This window comes from Pseudorasbora parva, chromosome 9 (genome assembly GCF_024679245.1).
Source record: "Pseudorasbora parva isolate DD20220531a chromosome 9, ASM2467924v1, whole genome shotgun sequence".
Lineage (NCBI taxonomy): Eukaryota > Metazoa > Chordata > Actinopteri > Cypriniformes > Gobionidae > Pseudorasbora > Pseudorasbora parva.
The window spans coordinates 1,942,822-1,961,800 of record NC_090180.1 but is presented as its reverse complement, the minus strand read 5'-3'; the positions used below and the strand labels follow the sequence as shown (position 1 = coordinate 1,961,800).

Below are 18,979 nucleotides of genomic sequence, written 5' to 3'. Positions count from 1 at the left end.
TGAGTCCAAACAATGACTTTAGCGGACAAATAAAAACAGTTTTTTTATTAATCATTCCTTTATTGAAGTTTAACCCTCTGAGGGTCGTCTGGGTCTTTTTGTCCCCAAATTACTTTTGGTAAAAAAAATGTATAATTTCTTTGTCCAAATGGCATGAGACTTTGTACAGTTGTTAACACTTTCTAGATTAAATATTTTGGAATGATATCTATTATGCGGGGGGGAAAGTCACAGTCAAGTCTTTTGGAGGATAGATAGATAGATAGATAGATAGATAGATAGATAGATAGATAGATAGATAGATAGATAGATAGATAGATAGATAGATAGATAGATAGATAGATAGATAGATAGATAGATAGATAGATAGATAGATAGATAGATAGATAGATAGATAGATAGATAGATAGATAGATAGATAGATAGATAGATAGATAGATAGATAGATAGATAGATAGATAGATAGATAGATAGATAGATAGATAGATAGATAGATAGATAGATAGATAGATAGATAGATAGATAGATAGATAGATAGATAGATAGATAGATAGATAGATAGATAGATAGATAGATAGATAGATAGATAGATAGATAGATAGATAGATAGATAGATAGATAGATAGATAGATAGATAGATAGATAGATAGATAATCAGTCTGCTTTGGTAGTCGATTATTGTCCAGTCTGCTTAGATGGCCAGCCCATCTCAGATTTCGCTGTATTAAAGTTTCGTACATACTAAGTGTGTTGGTTTTGTCTAATAACTCTTTGTTGGATATATGGTGCCACCATTTAATGCCTAAAATTTCTCTCGGGTGTCTCATCATGAAGGTGTTTAGGTTGTGTGCTTGGGACATATAAACTGTCCAAGATTCTGCTCCGTATAGAAGAGCTGGGAGAACAATTGCACAATACACAGCACATTTTGTATTTATGGTGAGGTCTTTGTTGGACCAGACTCTTTCTTTTAGTCGGCCGAATGCCTGCGAAGCTTTAGATTTGCGTAGATATAATTCGGCATCTAGTTTGTTATTGTAGGTGACTATTGCGCTGAGGTATTTGAACTCTTTGACTGTGGCTAGATTTTCGCCTCCAATCTGGATGTTCTGGATGTTTTGGCTACTTTCGAAGGTGCCTGAGGGTGGCTGGAACAACTCTTTATATTTATCTTGAGTCCATAGGTTGTTGCCGCTGTGGCAAAACGAGTGATCATTTCCTGTATATCCTGATGCGAGTGGGCAACAAAGGCAATGTCGTCGGCGGACAAGGAGAGGTTTAGTTCTACTTAAAGATTTGAACTGATTGACGTTGAAGAGGTCAGCTCCTGGCCTTGTCTGTATCATCACACCTTTATCACAATCTACAAAGGCACTATCTAGGACTGTGGCAAGGAAGAGGGAAAACAGAGTTGGCGCTAGGACACAACCTTGTTTCACTCCATTTAGTACATCGAAATTGTCCGATAGTTCCCCCTTCATGCTCACCGAAGCCTTCATGCCATTATGGAGGGAGGCGATCAGGTCAGTGAACAGGGCACGGCAACCAATTTTACGCAGGATCTTCCGTAATGTTTCTCTATGCACTGTAAAGGCTTTAGTAAAGTCCACAAATACCATGAAGAGAGGCCTGTTCTGCTCAATGCACTTTACCTGTAACTGTTTTAGGGAGAAGATCATGTCTAACGTTCCTCTACCTGGTCGAAAGCCGCATTGGGACTCAGGGAGGATTTTTTCGGCATGGGTCGCTAGTCTGTTGAGGAGAATTCTGGCAAATACTTTTCCTGGGATAGAAAGAAGTGCGACGCCTCGATAGTTCCCACATACACGTCTGTCGCCTTTTTTGAAAGGGTAATCAGTTGTGCATCCTTCCAGTCTTGTGGGACAGATCATGAGTCCCATGCTGCAGTTATGATCTTATGTGCATCTAGTATGTATGTATGTATGTGTATATAACTAATCTTTAATTTGTTACTGCTTTATTTGCTCATTTGTTATTGCTGTTCAGTTGATTGCATGTTCACGTTGTGTATTTATACTCAATATGTTATATAACTTTTTGTTGCTCTTTTTTTTCTTTATTCCCTCCATTTTCTAGCTTATGCGACTCAGTAATGTCCAAAACTTTGTATTTAAGACACTTTTTGCGTTTCTTTCCTTTTCATGATGAATCGCTTCCTGTAATCAGTTGTAAATAACTTAGAATAAAAGTGTCTGCTCAATGCGTAAACTTAAAAGTAAAAAAAAAGGCACTGGCATATTTTAAGATATATCAGTGCAACTTGCTTTCAGTTAAAAAAGCGTAAACTTAGATATATTAGATATATTAGCTCAAGCTCAAACCGGGGATTGGTGTAATAGTAAGTTTATGAATTAAATGCATTATAGTGCATAATAAATTAATAAATAGGACAAAACAACTGTGTGTCACAATGACTGAGTTTGGAATTATGCATTTGTGTAGGTATACTTTTTTTTTTTCCAGTCATTTTTTAAAGCATTCTGCTTCTATTAACTCAGAACAAAAGTATTGCACTAAATTGAAATAAAAATGCCTTGTGTGCACATGGCGCCTAAGGCCCATGTGATATAGGGCTCTCTCATTGTACTATTATAGTAACATATCTAATTAGATCTGAAAGTTAAAGTTCTAAAGCAATTTTATTGGTCAATAAAATATAATGATTCCTTTGCAAAGTTTTTAAGGTGTCTACTTACTTTGTAGACATGATTAAATTTAGCAATACCAAAAATGGCTTCAACATACATGAAAAGTTCCCGCTTGCGCTATTCCCGAAAAAAGGCTCTCACTAAGTACATAAATCACTGCATTACTGTTGTGTGCTCCAATTAATGTCAAGTCATGAAAATATTTAAAAGGACTCTTAAAGGAGCAGTACAGGCCATCACAGTACACACTACAGTAAAAGAACTGTGCCATCAAGACCATTAAGCACAACTACTTAGTGATGCAATGTCCACAGACTGCAACGCTCTCTGATGATTAAATAATTTGGACTGATTCTTTAAAGGGATAGTTCTCACTAAAATGAAAATTAGCCTATGATTTACTCATCCTCAAGTCATCCTAGGTGTGTATGACATTCTTCTTTCAGACAAATATAATCAAAGTTATATTAAAAAAGTCCTGGCAAATCCAAGCTTTACACTGCACAAAATGCTCTTCTTATTCAGTATTTTTATCTTATTGCCAGTCCAAATATCTAAATATTATTAAATCAAGATGCATTTAGTACATAAGTAAAATGACATGAGATATTTTTCTTGTTTTGAAGTGAGTGAGTGCTTTTTGTGTTTTAATGCAGGCACAACAACTCTGATACTGGTTTATTTAACCTTCATTCAGAGTGTAGGGACTTTTGCTATCCAGCAATCCTACAAGAAAATACTATGGTAGTGAATGGTTTCTCTATCTGCTTGGTTAAATATTCTTCAAAATATCTTCTTTTGTGTTCACCAAAAGAAAGAAACTCAAACAGGTTTGGAAAAAACTTAAGAATGAGTTAATGATGACAAAATTGTCATTTTGGGGTAAACTATCCCTTCAACAGGGCTCCTGCTTCCCAGGGGGTCACCCTGCATTGCAAAAAAAAAAAAAAAAAATGTAAAGTTAGGGTCAGGTGTGGCGGTGTGGGTCAGTTTAAGGGTAGAGTTAGGGTCAGGTGTGGCGGTGTGGGTCAGTTTAAGGGTAGAGTTAGGGTCAGGTGTGGCGGTGTGGGTCAGTTTAAGGGTAGAGTTAGGGTCAGGTGTGGCGGTGTGGGTCAGTTTAAGGGTAGAGTTAGGGACAGGTGTGGTGGTGTGGGTCAGTTTAAGGGTAAAGTTAGGGTCAGGTGTGGCGGTGTGGGTCAGTTTAAGGGTAAAGTTGGGGTCAGGTGTGGTGGTGTGGGTCAGTTTAAGGGTAGAGTTAGGGTCAGGTGTGGCGGTGTGGGTCAGTTTAAGGGTAAAGTTAGGGTCAGGTGTGGTGGTGTGGGTCAGTTTAAGGGTAGAGTTAGGGTCAGGTGTGGTGGTGTGGGTCAGTTTAAGGGTAGAGTTAGGGTCAGGTGTGGCGGTGTGGGTCAGTTTAAGGGTAGAGTTAGGGACAGGTGTGGCGGTGTGGGTCAGTTTAAGGGTAAAGTTAGGGTCAGGTGTGGTGGTGTGGGTCAGTTTAAGGGTAGATTTAGGGTCAGGTGTGGCAGTGTGGGTCAGTTTAAGGGTAAAGTTAGGGTCAGGTGTGGCGGTGTGGGTCAGTTTAAGGGTAGAGTTAGGGTCAGGTGTGGCGGTGTGGGTCAGTTTAAGGGTAGAGTTAGGGTCAGGTGTGGTGGTGTGGGTCAGTTTAAGGGTAGAGTTAGGGTCAGGTGTGGTGGTGTGGGTCAGTTTAAGGGTAAAGTTAGGGTCAGGTGTGGTGGTGTGGGTCAGTTTAAGGGTAAAGTTAGGGTCAGGTGTGGTGGTGTGGGTCAGTTTAAGGGTAAAGTTAGGGTCAGGTGTGGTGGTGTGGGTCAGTTTAAGGGTAAAGTTAGGGACAGGTGTGGTGGTGTGGGTCAGTTTAAGGGTAAAGTTAGGGTCAGGTGTGGTGGTGTGGGTCAGTTTAAGGGTAAAGTTAGGGTCAGGTGTGGTGGTGTGGGTCAGTTTAAGGGTAAAGTTAGGGACAGGTGTGGTGGTGTGGGTCAGTTTAAGGGTAAAGTTAGGGTCAGGTGTGGTGGTGTGGGTCAGTTTAAGGGTAAAGTTAGGGTCAGGTGTGGTGGTGTGGGTCAGTTTAAGGGTAAAGTTAGGGTCAGGTGTGGTGGTGTGGGTCAGTTTAAGGGTAAAGTTAGGGACAGGTGTGGTGGTGTGGGTCAGTTTAATGGTAGAGTTAGGGACAGGTGTGGTGGTGTGGGTCAGTTTAAGGGTAGAGTTAGGGTCAGGTGTGGTGGTGTGGGTCAGTTTAAGGGTAGAGTTAGGGTCAGGTGTGGTGGTGTGGGTCAGTTTAAGGGTAGAGTTAGGGACAGGTGTGGTGGTGTGGGTCAGTTTAAGGGTAGAGTTAGGGTCAGGTGTGGTGGTGTGGGTCAGTTTAAGGGTAGAGTTAGGGACAGGTGTGATGGTGTGGGTCAGTTTAAGGGTAGAGTTAGGGTCAGGTGTGGTGGTGTGGGTCAGTTTAAGGGTAGAGTTAGGGTCAGGTGTGGTGGTCTGGGTCAGTTTAAGGGTAGAGTTAGAGACAGGTGTGGTGGTGTGGGTCAGTTTAAGGGTAGAGTTAGGGTCAGGTGTGGTGGTGTGGGTCAGTTTAAGGGTAGAATTAGGGTCAGGTGTGGTGGTGTGGGTCAGTTTAAGGGTAGAGTTAGGGTCAGGTGTGGTGGTGTGGGTCAGTTTAAGGGTAGAGTTAGGGACAGGTGTGGTGGTGTGGGTCAGTTTAAGGGTAGAATTAGGGTCAGGTGTGGTGGTGTGGGTCAGTTTAAGGGTAGAGTTAGGGTCAGGTGTGGTGGTGTGGGTCAGTTTAAGGGTAGAGTTAGGGACAGGTGTGGTGGTGTGGGTCAGTTTAAGGGTAGAATTAGGGTCAGGTGTGGTGGTGTGGGTCAGTTTAAGGGTAGAGTTAGGGTCAGGTGTGGTGGTGTGGGTCAGTTTAAGGGTAAAGTTAGGGTCAGGTGTGGTGGTGTGGGTCAGTTTAAGGGTAAAGTTAGGGTCAGGTGTGGTGGTGTGGGTCAGTTTAAGGGTAGAGTTAGGGTCAGGTGTGGTGGTGTGGGTCAGTTTAAGGGTAGAGTTAGGGTCAGGTGTGGTGGTTTGGGTCAGTTTAAGGGTAGAGTTAGGGACAGGTGTGGTGGTGTGGGTCAGTTTAAGGGTAGAGTTAGGGTCAGGTGTGGTGGTCTGGGTCAGTTTAAGGGTAGAGTTAGGGTCAGGTGTGGTGGTCTGGGTCAGTTTAAGGGTAGAGTTAGGGTCAGTTGTGGTGGTCTGGGTCAGTTTAAGGGTAGAGTTAGGGACAGGTGTGGTGGTGTGGGTCAGTTTAAGGGTAGAGTTAGGGACAGGTGTGGTGGTGTGGGTCAGTTTAAGGGTAGAGTTAGGGTCAGGTGTGGTGGTGTGTGTCAGTTTAAGGGTAAAGTTAGGGACAGGTGTGGTGGTCTGGGTCCGTTTAAGGGTAGAGTTAGGGACAGGTGTGGTGGTGTGGGTCAGTTTAAGGGTAGAGTTAGGGTCAGGTGTGGTGGTGTGGGTCAGTTTAAGGGTAGAGTTAGAGACAGGTGTGGTGGTGTGGGTCAGTTTAAGGGTAGAGTTAGGGTCAGTTGTGGTGGTCTGGGTCAGTTTAAGGGTAGAGTTAGGGACAGGTGTGGTGGTGTGGGTCAGTTTAAGGGTAGAGTTAGGGACAGGTGTGGTGGTGTGGGTCAGTTTAAGGGTAGAGTTAGGGTCAGTTGTGGTGGTCTGGGTCAGTTTAAGGGTAGAGTTAGGGACAGGTGTGGTGGTGTGGGTCAGTTTAAGGGTAGAGTTAGGGACAGGTGTGGTGGTGTGGGTCAGTTTAAGGGTAGAGTTAGGGTCAGGTGTGGTGGTGTGGGTCAGTTTAAGGGTAAAGTTAGGGACAGGTGTGGTGGTCTGGGTCAGTTTAAGGGTAGAGTTAGGGACAGGTGTGGTGGTGTAGGTCAGTTTAAGGGTAGAGTTAGGGTCAGGTGTGGTGGTGTGGGTCAGTTTAAGGGTAGAGTTAGGGACAGGTGTGGTGGTGTGGGTCAGTTTAAGGGTAAAGTTAGGGTCAGGTGTGGTGGTGGGGGTCAGTTTAAGGGTAGAGTTAGGGTCAGGTGTGGTGGTGTGGGTCAGTTTAAGGGTAAAGTTAGGGACAGTTGTGGCGGTGTGGGTCAGTTTAAGGGTAAAGTTAGGGTCAGGTGTTGTGGTGTTGGTCAGTTTAAGGGTAGAGTTAGGGACAGGTGTGGCGGTGTGGGTCAGTTTAAGGGTAAAGTTAGGGACATGTATGTACACAATAAAGCATTGTATTAAATGATTAATTACAAAGTTGGTACATAGTAGTTAAGGTCACCTAATATAAAGTGGGTCCAATTCTTACATTAAGAAACATTTACTAGACAAGTAAAAATGATTGTCTTGTTTGGGGAAAAAATACTCAAAATTAAGAGAGTTTTTGCTTAAAATAAGCACACAACAAAAAAATCTGCCTGTGGGGTAAGCAAAATAATCTTGTTATTAAATTATCAAAAAAAATGTTTTCCCTAAAACAAGACAATAACTTTTGCTTGTCTAGTAAATACTTCTTGTTTTAAGATTTTTTTAGATGTTTGGACTAGAATAAGACAAAAATACTAAGGAAGAAGAGCATTTTTTTATTTATTTTTTGCAGTGTGCTGTACACCTTCTGAAATTACGGGGCTCTCTGGGGGCTTCAGTATGGGATGAAACACACTCTTGTTCTCGCCTACTTGCATGTTTCCTATCTCCACCTGTGAGCGGTTCTCCTGCAGCTCAGGATTACTTTCCTATTTACACAGCCAGGAAAGAGGGCTGGAACCACAACCAGACCGATGCAAAGTTCCTGAATGAGTGCAAGAGCAACACTGACACACACAAGAGAATACTGCATGCATATAAGCACAAACAAACAAACAAAAAAATCGAAATATTTAGCTTTTAGTCAAAAAACCCTAGAAAAATCCAGGACACATGACTTATAGGGGTTTACTTTGACAATTGTTGTGTTTTTTCATTATCTGTATCATGCACAAATTTACATCATTATTTGCCTCTAAATGAGAAAACATCATGCAGCATAAAGAATTTTTTTTTTTAACTATATACAGAAACCAAAATAGCTGTGACAATCAACTAACACATCAATAAAGTAAAAAAGAGCTCTGAATACCACCATAGTCCAAAAAGAGATGCAAACAGCGATAGTATAAAATAAAAAGAGCAAACATTGAAATAATAATCCCTTTGGACGTTGGACACTGGACTGGCCTTGACTGGACTGGACTTTGGACTAAAAAAGAAAAAAGTCCAACTGGAATTGACTGGACTTGATTTGACTGGCCTGGACTGGACTGGACTTGACTTTGGACTTTGGACAAAAATGGATTTCCATTTTTTGGTTAAAAGGGCCTTAGGACTTTTCATTAGCACAATTAATGGTTGAATTATCTTTTCAGTGTACAAGAGATACAAAAGAAAGGCTCATGGCAACCGCAAATCAACTGTTATTGATTTATAGTCTTATTATTTTAGAAAGATCGAAAGAAAGGAAGCCCAAGCTCTCACAGAAAGACAGACATGCACTGAATGTAGGTGTGAACCCACTTTATTTTAGGTGGCCTTAACTACTATGTACTAACATTGTAATTAATCCTTTAATACAATGTATTTGTATGCATACATGTTTTTGCATTGTATTTAATTTTAAAAAGTACCTGCATATAATTACGTCTGTAATTAATTTATGTAGTTACATTTGTAATTACACAGTTGGCACTTCCCTTACACCTAACCCCACCCTTAAACTGACCCACACCACCACACCTGTCCCTAACTCTACCCTTAAACTGACACACACCACCACACCTGTCCCTAACTCTACCCTTAAACTGACCCACACCACCACACCTGACCCTAACTCTACCCTTAAACTGGCCAACACCACCACACCTGACCCTAACTCTACCCTTAAACTGACCCACACCACCACACCTGACCCTAACTCTACCCTTACACTGACCCACACCACCACACCTGTCCCTAACTCTACCCTTAAACTGACCCACACCACCACACCTGACCCTAACTCTACCCTTAAACTGACCCACACCACCACACCTGACCCTAACTCTACCCTTAAACTGACCCACACCACCACACCTGACCCTAACTCTACCCTTAAACTGACCCACACCACCACACCTGTCCCTAACTCTACCCTTAAACTGACCCACACCACCACACCTGACCCTAACTCTACCCTTACACTGACCCACACCACCACACCTGTCCCTAACTCTGCCCTTAAACTGACCCACACCACCACACCTGACCCTAACTCTACCCTTACACTGACCCACACCACCACACCTGTCCCTAACTCTGCCCTTAAACTGACCCACACCACCACACCTGTCCCTAACTCTACCCTTAAACTGACCCACACCACCACACCTGACCCTAACTCTACCCTTAAACTGACCCACACCACCACACCTGACCCTAACTCTATCCTTAAACTGACCCACACCACCACACCTGACCCTAACTCTACCTTTAAACTGACCCACACCACCACACCTGACCCTAACTCTACCCTTAAACTGACCCACACCACCACACCTGTCCCTAACTTTACCCTTAAACTGACCAACACCACCACACCTGACCCTAACTCTACCCTTAAACTGACCCAAACCACCACACCTGACCCTAACTCTACCCTTAAACTGACCAACACCACCACACCTGTCCCTAACTTTACCCTTAAACTGACCCACACCACCACACCTGACCCTAACTCTACCCTTAAACTGACCAACACCACCACACCTGTCCCTAACTTTACCCTTAAACTGACCCACACCACCACACCTGACCCTAACTCTACCCTTAAACTGACCCACACCACCACACCTGTCCCTAACTTTACCCTTAAACTGACCCACACCACCACACCTGACCCTAACTCTACCCTTAAACTGACCCACACCACCACACCTGTCCCTAACTCTACCCTTAAACTGACCCACACCACCACACCTGTCCCTAACTCTACCCTTAAACTGACCCACACCACCACACCTGACCCTAACTCTACCCTTAAACTGACCCACACCACCACACCTGACCCTAACTCTACCCTTAAACTGACCCACACCACCACACCTGACCCTAACTCTACCCTTAAACTGACCCACACCACCACACATGTCCCTAACTCTACCCTTAAACTGACCCACACCACCACACCTGTCCCTAACTCTACCCTTAAACTGACCCACACCACCACACCTGACCCTAACTCTACCCTTAAACTGACCCACACCACCACACCTGTCCCTAACTCTACCCTTAAACTGACCCACACCACCACACCTGACCCTAACTCTACCCTTAAACTGACCCACACCACCACACCTGTCCCTAACTCTACACTTAAACTGACCCACACCACCACACCTGACCCTAACTCTACCCTTAAACTGACCCACACCACCACACCTGTCCCTAACTCTACCCTTAAACTGACCCACACCACCACACCTGACCCTAACTCTACCCTTAAACTGACCCACACCACCACACCTGACCCTAACTCTACCCTTAAACTGACCCACACCACCACACCTGTCCCTAACTCTACCCTTAAACTGACCCACACCACCACACCTGTCCCTAACTCTACCCTTAAACTGACCCACACCACCACACCTGACCCTAACTCTACCCTTAAACTGACCCACACCACCACACCTGACCTTAACTTTACCCGTATCCCACCTCAATATCAGCAAAAGTGTTTTGCAATACAATTTGAACACACATTGTAGACACACAGTAAGTACATTGTACTTATTTTTTGATGTAAGTACATAGTACTTAAGGCCACCTAATATAACATGGGGCCTAAGTGGGTCTAAAAACCCAAAGGTCTCACTGTAGCCCAGTTCTCATCCTTACCTTGCAGGATTGCTGGGGCGTTACAGGAAAAGGTGCACTGCTTGCCGAATGTGGTGCCCCAGGGACATGAGAAGGAGGCAAAGTAGACATGTGACTGAGGAGGTGGACCACAATCCACTGGCTGACAGATCACTGCGCGGTCCCAAACTCCATGCACACAAATCAGCTCTGCTTCCGTCTGAAACAGACAGAGAAACACAACCATTTATGACCGGTTTATTAGACAACATGACACATCATCTGTGGTCAATCTCTGTAAATGTGAGCACAGTTTGAGACAATGACAGCTATGGGCAAAAGTAGTATTCTCGAAATCTACATAATCTGACTTGAAAAAGACTTGCTGGAAATACTGGAGAAGCTTTTTTTCAATAATTCTCCACAAAAATGTTATGATTTGGAAAATGTAGATCACGACTCACAAAAAGTAGGCCACAAACTTCCTTTTAATGCTTTCAAAATGTTTCTTGTCAAGTCAACCGATTGAATAAACATTGTCTATATCTAATATCACCCCGAATAATCTTTGTTTGGACGTGTGCAGATATAAATGAGCCTCCAGTTACGGTGGCCTTCTGAATATGGTGTTTACATGCCCAGATTAAGCCAATATTCCTAGAAAACTGAATAACACAGCTGGAATTTGGCTATATTCATCAAAATTTTGGGTCATGTAAACATGTTTATCTCGGCTTACCTTACTGGAAAATGACTAATATAATTTACATCAGAATATTCTTGTGCATGTACAGCGATCAGACATAACATTATGACCGGTGAAATGAATAAAACTGATGATCTCTTCATCACGGCTTCTGTTAGTGGGTGGGATATATTAGGCAGCAAGTGAACAATTTGTCCTCAAAGGTGATGTGTTAGAAGCAGGAGAAATGGGCAAGCGTAAGGATTTGAGCGAGTTTGGCCAGATTGTGACGGCTAGACGACTGGGTCAGAGCATCTCCAAAACTGCAGCTCTTGTGGGCTGTTCCCGGTCTGCAGTGGTCAGTATCTATCAAAAGTGCTCCAAGGAAGGACCAGTGGAGAACCGGCCACAGGGTCATGGGCGGCCAAGGCTCATTGATGCACGTGGGGAGCGAAGGCTGGCCCGTGTGGTCCGATCAAACAGACGAGCTACTGGAGCTCAAACTGCTCCAGAAGTTAATGCTGCTTTTGATAGAGAGCTGTACTGTTCACCTTTCTGGCGACGTCTCATGTAATCTGTTTATCAGAAACTAGGGTAACACTTTATTTTAAGGTTCAGTTATTAACTATTAACTAGTTGCATATAACTAGGATATTGTCTGTTTATTAGCACTTATAAAGCACATATTAATGCCTTATTCTGCATGAGCTTATTCTACATCCCTTAATCCGACCCAATACCTAAACTTAAACGCTACAAAAACTACCTTACTAACTATTAATAAGCAGTAAATTAGGAGTTTATTGAGGCGAAAGTCAGAGTTAATAGTGAATATGTGTTCCCCATACTAAAGTGTTACCGAAACTAGATATTAAAGCCTCATTTGTCAGGATAGGATTTTTACAACATCTGTTGCAATAAAATATACTTTAGAATAACATGCATTTACTGTACATGAGAAAATACATGGATTTGACAAACATAGGCTGTTCACATTTCTTCACGCACTTGATGAGAAGGAAGGCCCTGGCCGTGGAGAACAGTGAGTGTGTAGCCACGATGGCAGGAAACAGAGCAGTGTTTGGAGTCTAAGACTGGAGTACAGCGGAGCGAAGCGTGCTCGAGGCTCAGAGGACTGCAGGACTCAGGGCTGCACAGCCGACGCACACATCTGAGAGGAACACACAAAAAGCTTGATTATTACTGGCAGACGTCATATCCATCATCAAACATGAAGGAATTGTTCTATTGTATGATGTATGTGTCTTTATACACTGTAAAAAAAATAATTGTTTCCAATTGATAATATTCTAGTGACTGATCACATTAAGATTTTTCTGTTGGCCGAATTGAAATTCTGTGAATTAATGCAATTTAATTCACAGAAAATCAATTCGGCCCAATTAAAAATTTAGATGTGGTCAGTCACTAGAAAATGTGTTTTTTTTACAGTGGTCTTATCTACTTTGTACACTACCAAGCTGATCGCTGTATCAGTCATTCTATATTCATTAAAAGATGCCATTAAACAAGTATTTCAAATTTAGGCTACTCTCTTTTGTTTTGTTTTTTTGTTTTTGTTTTTGGTGCTGGGAAATCGATTGATCACGATTAATCACATCCAAAATAAAGGTTTGTGTTTACATAATATACTGTATGTGTGTGTACTGTGTATAATTATTAAGCATATAGAAATACACACACATGCATGTGTATATTTAAGAAAAATGTTATATTTATATTTATAACTTTTATTCTGGATGCGATTAATCGATTTTCCCAGCACTAGTTTTGGTAACACTTTGCAATTGTCACATCTGTTCAGTGTCTGGCACTCTGTGGGACTTTTATGTTGAAGGTATCTGTGCATTTTTCTGTGTCCTGTTTCCTGTGGAGTTTGTAGTTCTTGTAGTTTTTTAAGTTGATTAGTTTTCCCAGGTGTTTCCCATTTACCACTCCCCTTGTTATCTTGTTAGCCTTGTTCCCTGGTGTGTATTTATACCTCTGTGAATAAGTTGTTCTCTGTCGGTCATTGTTAGCTGTTATGCAGGTATTTCGCAGTTCTCTGTTCCCCGTGTTTTCTTTTCATTTGCTCAGTGTTATTTTGTTCCTGATTTTTGATTGTTTTGGTTATTAAATTTCCCCTGCATTTGGATCCCGCTTCTCTGCCTGCCGTCTGTTTATTCCCCGTTCCTTGACAGCAATAAGGACTCAATAGTTAACATCATTAAATGTATGCACGATTGACCAGTCAGAATCAAGTATTGCACAGAGCCGTGTAATAACATGAGTTAATGTATTAACGAACATGATCTAACCAGGAGCAGTTCATTTGTTACTGTATTTGCTCATCTTTGTTAACGTTAGTTAATACAAATCCAGATATTTGTTCATCTTAGTTCACAGTGCATTAACTAATGTTAACAAGATTTTAATAATACATTAGTAAATGTTGAAATTAACATTAACAAAAGTAAAAAAATGCTTTATTAGTGCAGTTCATTATAAGTTCATGTTAACTAATGTTGTTAACTAAATAACCTTATTGTAACGTGTGACCCTATAGTTTTTTTTTACATTAATTTGGAGATTAACTGTGAAAGCATTACATTATAATATATTAAAAACACATAAAAACTTATTTTTAATCCATTTACATCACTAATTAAAACAGAAAACAGCAATTTAGAATATAACATTTTTACAATATTTTTTTATCGAAGGGAAACTACTTTCATGATTTATCACATTTTTATGTGATTCAGATACAATAATATTTTGAGTTTCTATTTATTACACCAATTTCCTTCATTGTATTAACTCAAATGTTTTATTTCAATAAACTCTGAATTTTAAGACAACCAGGTTACTTACTTTTTAACTTAAACCAACAACATTTTTATTAACAGTGTGTGAAATTATTACATTTTAATACATAATAATAACTTGTTTTTTTTTTTTTTTTTAAATAAATTGACAGCACTAATTAGAACCGAAAGCAGCTATTTAAAATGTAAATATTTTTAAAAATCTTGCCGACCTCAAACTTTGGAACAGTAAACTGTACAAATATTTTGTTGGTTTTTGTTGGTTTGACTTAAAAAGTAAGTAACCTGGTTGGCTTAAAATTTTGAGTTTATTGAAATTAAAAATTTAAGTTGTTACAATGAAGGAAATTTGTTTAATAAATAGAAACTCACAATATTATTGTATCTGAACCACATTAAAAAATTTGATAAAACATGAAAATAGCACAATTTGGCTGCGTCATCAGAAATAAAACACACAATTACCCAATATGCTTATTAAATATTTTAATAATAGTTAAATAAATGTTGTCGAATCTCAAAAAAATGTTCATTGTATTAACTCAAACTTTTAATTTCAATGAACTCAAAATTTTAAGAAAACCAGGTCACTATTTTTCTAAATATTTTTTTTACAGTGTAGTGGTATATCGTGTAAAAAAAAATGTGCTTGTAAGTCGTGGGAAACCCCACCCTCAGCGCACCCGGTCAGGGCAAAGGCGCTGAAGTGACAAGAAGTTCGCAATGCAACCGCCAGCACCGCCACTTGAGCGGAGGAGAAGTTCAGCTGCACTGCTGAAGTCTGGAAGAACGGCACACTCAGGTTATGGGTCACATTCACCACTAGGGGGTTACGCTGACACGACAGCTCGTACGAACCTGAGCACACACAACAACAAGTCAAAGTCACACAAATGCGATGATACATGACCCTGGAGCACAAAACCAGTCATAAGCCGCACAGGTATATTTGTGGCAATAGCCAACAATACATTATACACTGCTGGGTTAAAAACAGTGACTATGACCCAGTGATTGGGTTGTTTTAACCCAGTGAATGAGTTTTTACATTTACATTTATGCATATGGCAGACGCTTTTATCTAAAGTGACTTACATTGCATTCAAGGTACACATTTTTACATTATTTCCGGTTCTTGCTTTCCCTGGGAATCGAACCCATGACCTCGGCGTTGCTAGCGCCACGCTCTACTGGTTGGGTTACAGGAAAGCTTTTAACCCATTGGTTGGGTTGTTTTAACCCAGCAGTTGTTAAATGTTTGCCCAATGTGCTGAACAGTTTATTAACCCAACTATTGTGTAAAAAATGGCTGGCTTAAAATAAACCCAAAATTAAAAATCAGACACATACTTACTAGAGGCAACAATAATAATCAAAATATGTGCATTTATTAATAAGCATAAGCAATTCCATACATGTTTATTGTTAATAATTATTCATTTAACTTTAACTAAACATATTAATGCATGTTCATTTCCAACATACTTTGGGTTCATTTTAAGTGGGCAGCACAGTCATTTTTAAACAATAGCTGAGTTAAATAAAACTAACCAGCAGGTTGGACAAACATTTAACCACCACTGGGTTAAAACAACCCAACTGCTGAGTTAAAAGAACCCAACCTCTGAGTTAAAACAACTCCTTTGCTAGGTTAAAACAACCCAACTGCTGAGTTAAAACAACTCCTTCGCTAGGTTAAAACAACCCAACTGCTGATTTAAAACAACTCCTTCGCTAGGTTAAAACAACCCAACTGCTGAGTTAAAACAACTCCTTCGCTAGGTTAAAACAACCCAACTGCTGAGTTAAAACAACTCCTTCGCTAGGTTAAAACAACCCAACTGCTGAGTTAAAACAACTCCTTCGCTAGGTTAAAACAACCCAACTGCTGAGTTAAAACAACTCCTTCACTAGGTTAAAACAACCCAACTGCTGGGTTAATTTAACCCAATTGCTAGGTTAAAACAACCGAACCGCTGGGTTAATATAACCCAATTGCTAGGTTAAAACAACCCAACCGCTGAGTTAAAACAATCCAATCATTGGGTTTGTCCATTTTCAACCCAACCTTTTTAATGGCTCAAAATTATCCATTTTTCTTTTATGCCAGAAATCATTATGACATTAGGATTATGTTCCATGAAGATATTTTGAAAATGTCCTACCATTAAATATATCATAAATGTATTATTAGTAGTAATATGCATTACTAAGGACTTCATTTGGACAACTTTAAAGGAGATTTTCTCAATATTTAGATTGTTTTGCATATTGCTATCCTAACAAACCATACATCAACGGAGAGATTATTAATTCAGCTTTCAGATCATCTTCACATCTCAACATTGACCCTTATGACTGGGTTTGTGCTACAGGGTCACATTTGGTAATTATAAACTTTCCGAAACAGATTATAGATATGATATGTGTGTGTTACCCAGCATGTGTTTATTTCCAGTGGTGTCACACAGTTCAATGGTCACTGTTTTCCTGCAACTATCCCCATGCCAACCTCCATCATATGCCAGGTAGATAATAACAGAAGCTGCTACACCCGCTCGCTCGAATCCGACCTGCAAAAACAATGCATCAGTTTCAGTAATGCTTACATGTGCAGTGGATATATGCCTTATTAACAGTGTAAGAGAAATACTGAAATATTAATATAAAAACTAGAATAATTCTGAACATGTGCTACCGTTCCAAAGTTTGATGTTTTAATGATTTGGAACGAAGTCTCTAAGCCTACATTTAATTTGATCAAAATTTAATAAAACAGTAATATTGTGAAATTTAAAACAACTGTTTTCTGTTGTACTATATAAAAAATGTAATTTATTCTTGAGATGGTAAAGCTGTATTTTAATGTCACATGATCCTTCAGAAATCATTCTAATATGCTGATTTGGCTGTTTCCTATTATCTGATAAACAGTTCTGCATGAAACAAAAGTTGTCTTCTTCCCTATTGGGATGTATATCTTCTCGAAACAGGATAACATGGAATTGATTGGATTGATGGAATTGATTGGGAATTGATTGGATTATTGGATTATTGTTATTTGCACGATCTCATATGAGTTGCTATTAGTACTGTCAATCGACTACAGAGCGCTAGTCCCTCTCTGCTGACTTAGACAACCACATTTTTTGTCCTGTGATGGCCACCATATCTTCCGTATGTGCTCCGAAAGGGAGGGGTGAGGGGTGGGAGGTGGGAGGTGCAATTCACAACCTCACCACTAGATGCCGCTAAAAATCCCACACTGCACCTTTAATAACAGTGTCCCAGTAGTGGGTTTATTAGGCTGCTGTCACCTTAAGATCTGAAGCACATGACGCGGATCCTGATCTGATACGCATCCGAGGTCCATACAAATCTTTGCGTTTGTTGAACTCATTTAAGAGTGTTCTTAGGATACTCGACAAACCGGACCTTTGAGCATATTTTTGTTTCAGTCCGTTCAAGCGCGAAAGACTTGAATGTCCGTGCGCTGTCTGAAGCGGCATTAAAGTGCTCACAAATCCTGTGTGTGTCACACAGAGGAGATTTACTGGCAACGCCAGGACATATTTCAGTTCCAGTTTTTGCATCTTCAGTGCTTGAATGGTTTAACCCTTGTGCATCCTTATTGATCCTTTTCAGGTTGTTGTATTTTTGACAACTTTGCCTGTGGTAATGCTAATTGCATAAAATTTGCCACGGGTGTGTATTTTTATTGGAATTTTAATATTTAACCACCATTTCCTTTAAAAAAAAAAAAACAACAACTATTTTGCACTAGGTAAACAAAATACTCACATTGCTATTTTTAATCCCATTGCCATTTAACTATAAAATGATGCAATTTGTTAATAGGCATTTATTCTGTTGGCAAGGCTTCAAATGTTAAATTTTTACTATTTTTACTGGATGGTACAATTTTTTCAGGTTTGGCATATAAGGCACAGGTTTTTTAGATTAATGGCTTTGATTTTCTAGTTTTAGAGCTCAACATGTTTTTTTAAATATGTTTTGACATGGACATGGTTTTTTGACATGTTTTTTGGCATGGACATTCATTCATTCATTCATTCATTCATTCATTCATTCATTCATTCATTCATTCATTCATTCATTCATTCATTATTAGTTCAGTGTCCTCAACACACCTTCAGATGTTCATTCATGTTTATTCTCTGACTATGACGAGATGATCGCGCTCACTCGCATATACAGTGATCAGTCACGACACATTAAAGAGCGGCAAAACGGCATTTATCATATTAGTTTTTCGAAAATGTAATATGTTTGTGTGGGAACTCAGATTGAAGGATGATCTGCTCGTAAAACAAGCCAACTGTTAACTGTTAAAGATTGTATTCGGTACCGTTCGCTACACACGTGCACCTTAGCGAACGTCCTGTACCGAACCAGTTCAGTGCGAATACATGTAACGTTACACCCGCTATATATATATATAGTTCGGTTCCCTTTCGAAAGGGAACTCGCGCTGCGTCAGCTGACACTATGGGGAACGCCTTCAGCGTGACAGGTGTCTGAAATCGCTATCAAATCACAATCCTACTGACCGTCGGCAGCTGGTGATGTCATCACCGTGCGACCAGGAAGTATAAAAAGGCACCGTGCCAACATGACAACATCCTTTCGTCTTCAGGGACTGTTTTGTCTGGTTCGCTAGAAAGTCTTTCTAAAGTGGAATGAAGTGCACACGCAAAGTGAAGGGAGCGTACAGGAAGTGCGCTGATCCGTGTCTCAGGTTTCTCACGCCTGGGGACACGCACACCCTTTGTGTGCTCTGCCTGGGGGAAGAGCACGCGCGGGAGGTTCTCGAGGGGGCTTCCTGCGCAAACTGCGAGCGTTTTTCCAACTGAGGACGCTCCGCTCTCGCTTGG

At 40.7% G+C, this 18,979-nt stretch overlaps 1 protein-coding gene and 1 long non-coding RNA gene across 2 annotated transcripts in view; one reads left to right on the top strand and one right to left on the bottom strand.

Moving 5' to 3' along the window:
* pappa2 (pappalysin 2) overlaps positions 1–18,979 on the bottom strand; it is a 139,704-nt gene that overhangs the window by 35,376 nt on the left and 85,349 nt on the right. The window contains exons 13-16 of the mRNA XM_067453476.1: positions 16,522–16,657; positions 14,768–14,942; positions 12,265–12,427; positions 10,614–10,791 (exon numbers count right to left, since the gene is read on the bottom strand). Coding sequence (XP_067309577.1) covers positions 10,614–10,791; positions 12,265–12,427; positions 14,768–14,942; positions 16,522–16,657 — 652 coding nt within the window. The remainder of the gene's footprint in view (positions 1–10,613; positions 10,792–12,264; positions 12,428–14,767; positions 14,943–16,521; positions 16,658–18,979) is intronic.
* Positions 1–18,979, top strand: part of LOC137089910 (uncharacterized) — a 66,359-nt gene that overhangs the window by 24,050 nt on the left and 23,330 nt on the right. The gene's annotated exons all lie outside the window — the stretch shown is intronic.